At 38.2% G+C, this 13,053-nt stretch overlaps 1 protein-coding gene and 1 long non-coding RNA gene across 5 annotated transcripts in view; one reads left to right on the top strand and one right to left on the bottom strand.

The window, feature by feature from the left end:
• The window catches only part of MCM8 (minichromosome maintenance 8 homologous recombination repair factor), a 41,664-nt gene that overhangs the window by 6,675 nt on the left and 21,936 nt on the right, over positions 1-13,053 (top strand). For both annotated transcript variants that reach the window (XM_073878361.1, XM_025876033.2), the window contains 3 exons: positions 825-928; positions 1,899-2,097; positions 5,769-5,854. In XM_073878361.1, coding sequence (XP_073734462.1) covers positions 825-928; positions 1,899-2,097; positions 5,769-5,854 — 389 coding nt within the window. The remainder of the gene's footprint in view (positions 1-824; positions 929-1,898; positions 2,098-5,768; positions 5,855-13,053) is intronic.
• LOC112827436 (uncharacterized) overlaps positions 5,735-13,053 on the bottom strand; it is a 42,525-nt gene continuing 35,206 nt past the window's right edge. The window contains exon 7 of one of the 3 annotated variants that reach the window (XR_003209232.2): positions 5,735-5,867. This is a non-coding gene — a long non-coding RNA (uncharacterized lncRNA). Of the gene's footprint in view, positions 5,868-8,435; positions 10,023-13,053 lie in introns of those variants that run through there. The other 2 variants (XR_012374106.1, XR_012374107.1) reach the window with 2 other exon arrangements.

Here is a 13,053-nt window from a genome sequence, read left to right on the forward strand (position 1 = left end):
AATATGATCTGTCTTTGGAAACTGCAGCAAAGTGAAATCTAAATCCTTTCTGTGGTGTTGAAGGCCTTCCATGATCTGGTTCACCTTCCTCCCCACTTTCACTCACTACCATTCAGCTAAGCTGAGCTCTCCCCAGGATTCTTTCAATAGTCCGATCTCTTGCACATGCTATTCCTTAACCATGGAATGCCCCTTGCATTGCATATCCAAATTTGGGGAGGGGGGGGCTGACACTATTATCTCTCCATGAAACCTTTCTCGTGACCTTTTTTCAGAACTTGCATAGTATTTTGTCTCTAAATCTTTATGGTCTTTATAACAATTGTAGCTATATATGTGGATGTTATTTTCACTCTTAGGTTGTTAGCATACTGATTTGTGTACAAGAGGTTATTAAATATTTATTTAATGTCAAATGCCAAGGGGGTGGGTATTGGGTATTTCAAAAGTCATTTTTATTTTATCTTAATAAATCACTGAATATGGAGAAATAGAAAATATGTTTTCACCAGGGCCTGTCCAGGAGGTAATAGCTTTGAAGATTACTGTAAGGACTTTTACTATTAAGCTTATTTTGGACAGAAAGTAGTAGATAGGGATGCTGGAGTTTTCCAGGCCAGGGATCACAAAATCCCAGGTAAAACAATCCACTATAAAATAAGTAGTCACAATTAAATATCAAAATTTTAAAGGGCTGTTAGAGTTCTGTTAATATTCTGCTTTGAACTATTTATATTCATAAACTTCATATTTTCTATGAAAGAGTTCTGCTTCAAGAGGATGTTTTGTTTTCCAGCTTTTAAGTAAATACCTGTCCTGTTTAGGTATTAACTAGGGACCTTGAAAGGCATGCAGCTGAATTACAAGCCCAAGAAGGATTGTCTAGGGATGGGGAAACAATGGTAAATGTACCACACATTCATGCAAGGTGAGGATTTGCTGGTATTAAAGTATTATTTAGAATCTGGCATTTAAGACTGTTTAAGAATGAGAACCTCGGGGTGCCTGGGTGGTTCAATCGTTAAGTGTCTGCCTTCAGCTCAGGTCATGATCCCAGGGTCCTGGGAACGAGCCCCGCATCGGGCTCCCTTCTTGGCGGGAAGCCTGCTTCTCCCTCTCCCACACCTCCTGCTTGTGTTCCCTCTCTCACTGTGTCTCTCTCTGTCAAATAAATAAAATCTTAAAAAAAAAATGAGAACCTCATTTTATAAAGCCAAAGAAATCAATAAAAAAGGGTATGCATTCTTTGCCATCTCATTGGTTGTAACACCCAAGTGAACCCACTGAGAAATCTTCAAAGAGATCATGACAAAAATAAACTTCTCCTGCCTAAATAATGTGATTTCCCAACCTTCACATTTTTGTAAACATTGATTTTGGGTGTATACTTATAAAGTCCTTGCTATTTAAATTGATGCTTTATGTAATATACTAAGTGGTATGATTATACTTTGTTAAAATTACTAGGTTTCTATTAGATATAGAACAAATGGAATTTTGTTTTTCTTTAATTCATCTTTAAGATTTTAAATTTTCATTAGAAATCATCAGGGTTTTGTTTTTCTGTTCCAGAATTTATGGAAGACATTGTGTAATAGTTCTTGAAAAAGAAGTTAGAAACTGAAAAATCACTTTTTTTGTTGCCAAAATTTTTCTCTTGGCATTATTTTTTTCCTTTTCTCTTTCAGAGAACAGCCTAATGAAATAAGAAAAGGGAAGGTTTAGCATTTTTTAATTTTTAGGAATGATTTAATTCTTGTGAATTTTCTGATATATAGGGATGATACGGTTGGAGAACTCCAGTTGCTCCTAAAAGGAAGTTGTGAAAATACAGATAATGTCCACTGTTGGTTCATTTGTAAATGCATAGATAAATACATTCTTGTTTTTGTTTTTAGGGTCTATAACTATGAGCCATTGACACAGCTCAAGAATGTCCGGGCAAATTACTATGGAAAATACATCGCTCTGAGAGGGACAGTGGTTCGTGTCAGTAATATAAAGCCTCTTTGCACCAAGATGGCTTTTCTTTGTGCTGCATGTGGAGAAGTTCAAGGTTTTTCTCTTCCAGATGGAAAATACAATCTTCCCACAAAGGTAATATGTTCTTTAACTAAATTATTTATCTTGGCAAAGAAGGCAAATCAGTTTACAAAAAACATTTCCCAGTGTTTCTGAACACAGAGCTTATTTTTATTTTTAATTTTCAGTTTTTAAATTATGAAATACTTCAGGGTATAGAAAATAAAGAAATAAAACATTTCTCTAATCACCACCCAGAATTTACATTTTGCCAGTTCCAGATATATTTTTAAAGATAAAATATTACTGGGAGGGATGGGGTGGCTGGGTGATAGACATTGGGGAGGGTATGTGCTATGGTGAGTGCTGTGAATTGTGCAAGACTGTTGAATCACAGATCCATACTTCTGAAACAAATAATGCAATATATGTTAAGAAAAAAAAAAAAGAAGATAGCAGGAGGGGAAGAATGAAGGGGAGTAAGTCGGAGGGGGAGACGAACCATGAAAGACAATGGACTCTGAAAAACAAACTGAGGGTTCTAGAGGGGAGGGGGGCAGGGGGATGGGTTAGCCTGGTGATGGGTATTAAAGAGGGCACATTCTGCGTGGAGCACTGGGTGTTATGCACAAACAATGAATCATGGAGCACTACATCAAAAACTAATGATGTAATGTATGGTGATTAACATAACAATAAAAAATTTAAAAAAATAAAGATATAAAATATTACTGATGTGATTAGTGTTTCTTTTGTACCCCCTTGCTTGTACCATTCCCAGAGATAATCATTATTCTGAAGTTAATGTGTATTCTTTCTATTCATATTTTTATATTTTGACTTAATAGATATACACACCGAGTTTTCTTTCCTTTATTCTGCTGTTTGAAAGTGATGTGTTCTTTTTTTCTTTATTAACTTTTTTTAGACTATAGATCTTAAAGCCATAGAAAAGTGGAGAGAATATTTGTATACCCACCATTATGGTTGACAAATATTAATATTTTGTGATTTTAGCTTAATTTTTTAAACATAAGATATTAAGTATTAGAATTAAAGTTGAAGTCTCTTTGTTGCCCTCCCTTGTTCCACTCACTTTTTTCCTTCCTCAGAGGTAGCCACTCTTCTGAAATTGGCATGTATTCTTCCATTCTGCATTCTCAAACCTGACTATATGTGTAGGGTTTGTTTTGTTGTGTGTTTTTACATAAATGGTATACTGAGTGTAACATTTCTGCAAACTTTTTTTTTCACTTGGTTATTTTGCACTTTATCTATCTTAATACATATCTAAATTTTTCACCTTTACCATTGTAGAGTACTCCGTTGAATGAATAGTCACTATTTATCCATTCTCCTGGTGGACATTTGTGTTGTTTCCAGTTTTTTACAGTTATATGATGCTGCAGAGAACATTCTTGCAAGTGTCTCCTTAGCAGAGGAATTTCTCAATTGTAGGATATACTTATTGTTAAGTATTAGATGTTGTAAAACGACTTTCCAGAGTGTTGGTCCCAGCTTACACCTCTGTTGGTAGTGTTAAACAATGACCATTTCCCTGTATTCTCATTTACACTTGGTATTGTAAGACTTTTTAAATTTTGCTAGTCTGATTGGTATAAATGGTATTTATATCAATTTCTGTTGTAGTTGAACATCTTTTCACATCCTTATTGGTCATTCAATTTCCTATATTGAATTTTCTGTTTAAATCTTATTTTTCTGTTTGTACTATTGATAGGAGTTCTTTATGAATTCTAGATACTAATCATTGATTATATATATTACAAATATCTTCTCCCAGTATTTGCTTTATCTTTTAACTTTGTGGTATATTTTTTGTTCTCTAGTTTTACATTTTGACATGGTTAAATTGATCAGTTTTTTTCCCTTGTGACTTTTATGTTTTATGCCCTGCTTAAAAAGCCTTCTTCACTTGAGCGTTATAAACATATCTCTTACATTTTCTTTTAATACTCTTGTTTCATTTTTATATTTAGATTTTTGTCCATCAGGAATTTAATCTTGGGAATGGCCTAAAGCTAAGGATCTAATTTATTCTTTTAAGTGAAAAGCCAGTTGTCACCATTTATTAATTAAGCCCTGTATTCCTACTGACGTGTATTGTTTCCTTTATGGTACACTGTCCTGTAGACATGTGAGTCCATTTCATTTCACTGGTCCTGTACCAGCTCTATACAATTCTATTTACACGGATCTCATTAAAATTTTTGATAAGGCAGGGATACTTACCATATCTGTTCTTTTCCAGAGTTGCCTTTACCATCCTTGGACTTGAATAAATTTTACACTGACTACATTTTTACACAAATTGAAATTTGTAAGGTTCCCTTCTCTTACAAGAAGAATAGGGTGTGTGAGTTTGGCTATTGGTTCTGAATAATCAGTGGTGTTGGTAAATGAGTGTCATCTACTGTTTGTCTGGGGTTAGGGTTCAGGCTCTGCCTTTAGTTCAGAGGCCAGAATTTTGATCCTGACTTGCTGGATATTTTCTTTAAACTGTATTTGGTCAAGGTATTTCCATGCCCTCTAATATAGTGGGTAGTAATGCTGACTATAAGATGAGCACTAATGTGAAGAGGTTCTGCATGTGTCTGAACTTCCATGAATTTTAAGTGACCAAAAAGATGGTTGTTCAGGAGATCCGTGTTTTAGTCATTACTGTATAACAAATCACCCTAAAACTTAGTGGCTCAAAATAACAACAGTCATTTCATTATTTCTCATGGTTTCTGTTAGTCCGAAGTTTGGAAGAACTGCTTGGCCAGGCAGTTCTGCATGTAGGTCTCTTAGGGAGCTGTAGTCAAGTGGTGAATAGAGCTGAACAGCAAGAGGCTGGAGTGGTTGGGGGCTGACTGGGCATCTCTCCTCCTGTCTCTCTGGGCTGGTTTTGGCTTCTTGTACACAGTATGGCAGCTCAGGATACTCAGTCTGCTCACATGGCTGCTGAGAGCTTCAAGAAACAGGTCCAGCTCTCAGGAAAAAATGGCTTTCCTCTTTTGAGCTAGCCTCAGAAATCAGGTGTCATCACTTCTGTTGGTTACAAAGTGAGTCATAAGCCTGTCCAGATCCCAGGAGAGGGAAATTAGACTCTATCTCTTGATGAGGAAGTGGGAAGGTTCTAGAAAGGGTCATGGGGAGATACTGTTGCAACCATATTTGGAAAATACAGTCGGGCACAATCTCTGAATTTATAAATGCATCTTGAGGTCCAAATAGGAAAGAAGGGACTTTTAAATACTTGAACACAACTCACTTGCTTGTTGAGGGTTGTCTCTGTGGTACAATAAATATTACACAAACAGTGCAAAAGGAAGTGAGATAGGAGAGCTGAGGATTAAAGGAGACCCAGGAAGACTTTGGAAAAGGGGAGATTTGGGGCTGGATATGTGGGATTGGATGCAAGAGGGCATGCAAGGATCAGGAGACTGCACAAAGGAAGGAATATGTGCTCAGTGTGAGAGGCTTGTGAGGAGCCTTGCACACCCACAGCTGAAAGAATAAGAGCAGTAATCGAGAGGGACCAGCTGAAAAATGCTTCAAAAGCTTGTAATACAGAATTGATGCAGATGGAAATAGAAACTCATTAAGCTCATAGTGCGTTTTACTACAACACCATTCTGGGACCAACTTAAAACAGTATTAAATGAAGCATTTTAACTTGCATTTTCCTGAGATGTGATTGTAGTTTATCAAAATCTGGATGTGAATTAATCTTGTTGCAGTGTCCTGTGCCCACATGTCGAGGGAGGTCGTTCACTGCTCTCCGAAGCTCTCCTCTCACGGTTACGATGGACTGGCAGTCAATCAAGTAAGCAATCAGACTATAAATAAAACACAGATTTTATTTTTTATTTATTTATTTATTTTTTTTTTTAAAGATTTATTTATTATTTATTTTGAGAGAGCGAGAATGAGAGAGAGAGAGAGAGAGAGCGCACACGAGAGGGGGGAGGGTCAGAGGGAGAAGCAGACTCCCCGCCGAGGAGGGAGCCCGATGCGGGACTCGATCCCGGGACTCCAGGATCATGACCTGAGCCGAAGGCAGTCGCTTAACCAACTGAGCCACCCAGGCGCCCAAAACACAGATTTTAGATCTTTCATACTGCCAAGTAAATCTATAATATTCCTTTATTATACTGAGTCTTTTCTGTAGACAGTGATAAATTATAGAATAAAGGGTTTATTTGATTAAGAGTTTATGTGGTGAAATGATAATCGTCTTTATTTGAAATTTGTTCTATATCAGATTCCAGAAAGGATTTTAAGTATAAGTGTCATGTTCTTTTGCTACTGAGGAATAGTTCATTTTATTTCTCACTTTTATGTGATTCATTGAACTGGATATAGACCAAGAAAGCTGTATGATTTTCTTTCCATAAGCTGTGATAGAAATGTTGTTTAGAAGTTTTAAAATAAAGAATACCTTAGAAATGGGCATGTTCCAGTTCATGTTCTCACTATCTATGAGGCATTTTACTATAGGTTTCTTTTTTTAAAAGCTGTTTCTTGCAGGTCATATGGTTTTGTGTGTGTGTGTTTAACCCAACAATTTATTCCATTTTATCTGGCTGTAGTCCCATAACTCATCCCTGAATATAAAATAATGGGTAGTTTTAAAGTCAGAGTGCTACCCAAGAAATCTGGCTAAAACAGGAGATGGTCTTTAAAAAACTAAGAACCTAGAGAAAAAGTGAGATGGATTGCTACCAAGCCCTGTCCTAGCTTCACTTCCTTTGGTTCTGTAAAGACTAAGACCAACATATATAATAATTGTACATTATGCTGAGATCTTCTCAAACTCTCCATTTTATAAAAGAAGAAATGTTTGAGACTTTTTTTACATTTTATTTTTTTTTAAATTTTAATTCCAGCAAAGATAACGTGAAGTGTTATATTAGTTTCAGATGTACAATATAGTGATTGCTCAGTGCTCCTCACAATAAGTGTACTCTTAATCCCCTTCACCTGTTTCACCCATATCCCACCCACGTCCTGTCTGGTAATCAACAGTTTGTTCTGTATAGGTAAGAGTCTGTTTCATGGTTTGTTTCTCTTTTTTTTACCCCTTTGGTCATTTGTTTTGTTTCTTAAATTGCACATATGAGTGAAAAATCATATGGTATTTGTGGCTCTGATTGGCTTATGTCATTTAGCATTATACCATATAACTCCATGTTGTTGCAAATGGCAAGATTTCATTCTTTTTTAGGGTTGTGTTAAGACTCTTGAGCATGGTCTTGTGCCGTTTTAGCACACAAGAGTGTACAAAGAAGGTCTGTAGGACTTTCACCACTGAAGGGGGTGATGAGGGCCTCAGAGGAGCTGTACAGTTCACAATAGGATAGGTACAACAGAAGGTCCAGGGTAATTCATTTATTTATACAAAATCTCTTTGTTTTCTGGTAAAAATAGCAGACAAGAAAACAGGCTTTAATATTTTAATTGGATTTGAATGATGATCTCTTGATATTAGGAGATCAAACTTAGAAAGGGAGGCCATTTAGGGGCACCTGGGTGGTGCAGCTGATTAAGCGTCTGACTCTTGGTTTTGGCTCAGGTCATGATCTCAGGGTCATGAGAACGATCCCCAAGTCAGGCTCCATATTCAGCAGGGAGTCTGCTTGAGATTCTCTCTCTCCTCCCTCGTCCCCTCCCCACCCTCTAAAATAATAATCTTAAAAAAAAAAGGAGGCCATTTAAATCCTTTTCTTGACTCTTTAAAAGTAAGGTATTGCTAAAGCTCATTTTGAATAAGTTATAGTAAAACTTTGTTAGTACAATATTAGCTTACATTATTGTCTTATTCTACCAATGTGTAGATATATAAAATGTCTGTCCTAGGTGAAAGTTCTTCCTGCCATTTAAAGTAAATCAATTTCATTTTTTTTCTGAGGCTTAGCTTGGAATGACCACAAAGAATTAAATTATTGTTTCTCAGCTAGTGCATTGAAATACTTGAATGCATCAAAGTGAAAGCCTTACAATATATATCAAAGGCCTTGCAGTTGAAGCAGTCCTAGTTCTGGGGGTTTACCTGATGAAAACAGTCACAATATGTGAAGAAATAGCTTGCTGAAAGTATGTTTTCACATTGTGTGTAGTTTTTTTTCATGGGAAACAGCCTAAACAGCTGAAGAAAATAGTGTAAGTAGGATGGTACAACGGATTATTATGTAGCCATCAAATATGCTGTTGCAGGAGAATATTTTGAAATGACATTAAAAAAACATGTTGAGAATATACTCTCGGAAATAAGGTTGGAGTAATTGTTATTTTCTTCTTTCTGTTTATCTGTTTTAATAAGAAAAGTCTAGGTATCTAATTTTCTTTTCATTACAACACTAGATCTCTAATTTTTTAAAGCAAAGCATCCTTACCATGTTGTGTCATTCTGAGACTTCTCATTGCAGTCTGTCAGTGTTTTGAATGTGCACTGAGGGCAAAGGTGGGGGGTTGGTGGTGGTGAAGGAGGAGCAGGGTTTGAAGTAGTACAGGTTAGGTGGATACCTGCCCGTGACCTCAAAGGGATTGAGAGGCTAATACAGATGTATAAGGAATGTATTCCAAAGTTATTATTTTAACATTCAGTGATTTTACTTATATTTATTATTTAAAGAAATCTTAAAGACTTCCAGGGAAGATGGCAGAGTAGGAGGATCCTAAGCTCACTTGGTCCCACGGATACAACTAGGTAACACCCATATCAGCATAAATAACCCCAAAAGTGACGTGAAGACTGGCAGAACAGACTCTCCACAGCTAAATGTAGAGAAGAGGCCATATCCAAGAGGATAGGAAAGATGGAGATGTGGTCGCGAGCCAGACGGATCCACGGGACTGTGGGAGGGAGGGACTCAGCAGCAGTTGTTGGGGAGGGGAGAGAAGCAGACCTCCACAGTAGGCACCCCAGGCACAGGGAAACTGCGTGGGGAAGGTGAATACCCATAACCTTTGGCTTTGAAAACCAGAGGGGCCTCATTTTGTGAGTTCTTACAATCAGCTGGGCTTAACACCTGAAACTTTAAAAATCAGTGGCTCAGCTCTGGAAGAGCTGGATGGTGAGAGAAAACTGAGTCCCTGCCCTTAAAGAGACAACACAACAAATAGCCCTGCTGAGATATAGCATAGAAGCAGCAGTTTGAAAAATGCCTGCGGGATACAGGAGGGACATTTGTTTATTAATTTCAGAGCATGTACTGGGAGACTTCTTCAAGAACAAAAGAGCTGGTGGGTGCTATCTCCCCTTCCCTGACCCCCAGCCTAGATACAGGGACACCTGTGGGAACCAGGACAGTGCAACACTGTCCACCTTCCACCTAGCTTGCTTTTCTGTGGACTCAGCCTCTCCAAGTAGGGCAGGAGTTTTCCCAGTGGCTGCAGCTCCCCTTGTACAGCTGGCTGGTGTGGACCTCCTGGCACTGTGCACATCACCCCTGCGTTCTGCAGGAGTCCATCCAAAGTGGCATCACAGCGTGGAAGTGAGCAAGCAGCCCTGATGGGCCAGCAGCACTCCAAAGTGACTCCTACCCTGGGGAGAGGGGAAGATAACCACTCATACCAATCCAGCTGTGGCCCCAGCAGTGAGCTGGGGATAGACATCTGGTCTGACTGTAGGCCCTGCCCACAAATAGAAGTTTCTCAAGGGATAATACAGGGAGAGAGCCCTGCAATTTGGTGCTCCTGCAGCTCTGGCAAACACCTGACCCAACCCAACTCAAGCCCAGGGTGGCCCAGGCTGGCCCACTAACAACACAGGGACCAAACCCGGACCACAACAGGCAAAGAGAACCATTGTAGACTACTGGACTGAAGACGAACATGTCTCAGCCATAATAGTAGGGCACATGCAACACACATAGGAGACAACCCTGAAGCGCCAAGTTCTTAAGAACAGGAGACGTTGTACTGCAGGGCATTATAGGACCTCTTCTTCATAAGGCCACTACTTTCAAGAGCAGGAGACATAGCTGACTTTCCTAATACAGAAACAGACACAAAGAGTTAGTCAAAATGAGGAGACAGAGGAATATGTCCCAAGTGAAAAAAACAGGACAAAATCACAGCAAGAGACCTAAATGAAATGGAGATAAATAGTATGCCTGATAAGAGTTTAAAGTAATGGTCATAAAGATATTTGTTGGACTTGAGGAAAGGGTGGACGACCTCAGTGAGACTCTCAACAAAGAGAAAACAAAAAAGAGCCAAGCAGAGATGAAGAACTCAATAACTGAAATTAAAAATACACTAGAGGGAATAAATACTAGAATAGAAGAACAGGTCAGAGATCTGGAGGGCAGATTATGAAAAGCTGAACAGGAGAGAGAAAAAATAATAAAAAATAAAAATAGACTTTGGGAACTCGGTAATAACACCGTCAAGCAAAATAACATTTATAGAGATCCCAGAAGGAGAAGAGAGAGAAAGGGGGCAGAAAATTTACTTGAAGAAATAGTAACCAAAAACTTACCAAATCTGGGGAAGGAAACAGACATAGGAAGAACAGAAGGCACTTGACAATCAACCGGAGGTCCACTAAGATACATAGTAATTAAAATGGTAAAAAAAAAAATTGTGATAAAGAGGGAATTTTAAAAGCAGTGAGAGAAAACATTTACATACAAAGGAAACCCCATAAGGCTATTAGCTAACATTGTTCAACAGAAACTTTCCAGACATATCTTTTGGGAAGCCACAATTCAATTCCCATTGTGAAATAAGTTTGAGAATTTAAAATAATTGGTGGCACGGGCGCCTGGGTAGCTCAGTTGGTTAGGCGACTGCCTTCAGCTCAGGTCATGATCCTGGAGTCCTGGGATTGAGTCCTGCATCAGGCTCCCTGCTCGGCGGGGAGTCTGCTTCTTCCTCTGACCCTCCCCTCTCTCATGCTCTCTCTCTCTATCTCATTCTCTCTCTCAAATAAATAAATAAATCTTTTTAAAAAATGTTTAAAAAAATAAAAAATAAAATAATTGGTGGCACCCTGGGTCCATTGATAAATGAATGGATAAAGAAGATGTGGTGTCTGTATATATTTATATGTAAATATAATGGAATGTTACTCAGACATAAAAATGAATGAGATTTTGCCATTTGCAACAACATAGAGGATCTAGAGAGTATAGGGGCGCCTGAGTGGCTCAGTTGGTTAAGTGACTGCCTTCGGCTCAGGTCATGATCCCGGAGTCCTGGGATCTAGTCCCACATCGGGCTTCCAGCTCATCAGGGAGCCTGCTTCTCCCTCTGACCCTCTCCCCTCTCATGCTCTTTCTCACTCTCTCTCTCAAATAAATAAATAAGTCTTTAAAAAAAAATTATCTAGAGAGTATAATGCTAAGTGAAATAAGCCAGTCAGAGAAAGAAATACCATACGATTTCACTCATATGTGGAATTTAAGAAACAAAACAAATGATCAAGAGAAAAAGAGACAAACCAAAAAACAGATTCTTAACTATCTTAACTATAGGGAACAAACAGATGGTTACCAGAGGGGAGGTGAATGGGGGGATGGGTGAAGTAGGGGCTCATCCTGATGAGCACTGAGTCATGTATAGAATTGTTGCATCACTATATTGTACACCTGAAACTAATATAACAGTGTATATTACCATCCTGGAATTAAAATTACAAAAAAAAGCCAGGAACAGATCACAAATGCCAGCCTGGTAACTGGGGGGCTTTCAAAGCCATAGTTGGTTTAAAGCCTTGGTTCCCATCATATGCCAACAAAAATCCTATTGACTCAGAATTTTATAAAGTCACTGTGGAAGCCATCTGGATGGCTCTGTGGAATGAGAAAATACATGTGCCATTGGCTTCATCAGATGCGCTCCAGGTGGCCACCCCCAGGCATTGGGGAGCCAAGCGGCACTTGCAGGGGGAGATATTAATTCAGTTGGTAAAAAGAAGACAGATGAGAGGCCCTAAGCCTCTAACCTCATGCTATATAATTGCTATATAATTAAACTGGAATATGAGTATGGCAAAAAAAAAAAAAAGTTTTAAGGTAATGCAAGTAAATGTTTTTAAAAATCAGTGTAGTAGGCCACAGTTCCCACAACTTCTTACATATAACTTTAGATAACATCCTTTCATGTCTTCCCTCTCTTTACTCACCCACTCTCCATGAACCAAGGACATTAAAAACGATGCACTTGCTTTTACTTCTCCACCTTCTACTGCTAGACTTCTTTCAGCTATGATGTTAATTTTACATTGTCAAGGTTTACTTCTCTCTTCCAGTCATAATTGTCTTCCTTGTTTAATCTATAGGTCATATCTAACAAAAACAAGGGCATTTATATTTTTATGATCATCTTTAACAAAGAAACAAGGAAGATGGTCAAATGCCAAGAAAAGGAAATGTAATTTATGTCACTGTGTTGTTTTGTTTTCTGTTGTTTTCAAAGAAATGATTCATGTGTCAAAATCAAAATGAATTCTCTTTTCTTCTACTCCCTTGCATTGTCCCCTATTTTAATGTGCTTCATATTTGGACTGTAACTTTGTTGTTTAGCGCTTTGCCCACTTATTGAAATCTTTTTGTCTATGGTGTTCTGAAGTAGTAGGAGTACATCTAAATGTGTCTTCATCCTGCTTTACAGTGACCAGTCCTTTTCTGGGGTTGTCTTGGACTCTAGAATATCTGTTTTCTGACTTGAGCTTCCTATCAGATACATCCATTGGATTGTTCATCTGTCTTTTAACCTTTTTTCTCCCTTTGCTTTCTCTGTGCCATTTTCTAGATTTCTTTGGCTTTTTTTTGTTTCCTTCCTATAAATATTTGACTTTTTTAAAATTTTATTTTATTATGTTAATCACCATACATTATGTCATTAGTTTTTGATGTAGTGTTCCATGATCCATTGTTTGTGTATAACACCCAGTGCTCCATTCAATACTTTCCCTCTTTTATACCCATCACCAGGCTACCCACCCCCCCACCCCCTCCCCTCTAGAATTCTCAGTTTATTTCTCAGAGTCCATAGTCTCTCATGGTTCATCTCCCC

The sequence above is a fragment of the Callorhinus ursinus genome, unplaced genomic scaffold (assembly GCF_003265705.2).
Source record: "Callorhinus ursinus isolate GAN/ISIS: 27379988/994484 unplaced genomic scaffold, GSC_fseal_2.0 scaffold29, whole genome shotgun sequence".
Lineage (NCBI taxonomy): Eukaryota > Metazoa > Chordata > Mammalia > Carnivora > Otariidae > Callorhinus > Callorhinus ursinus.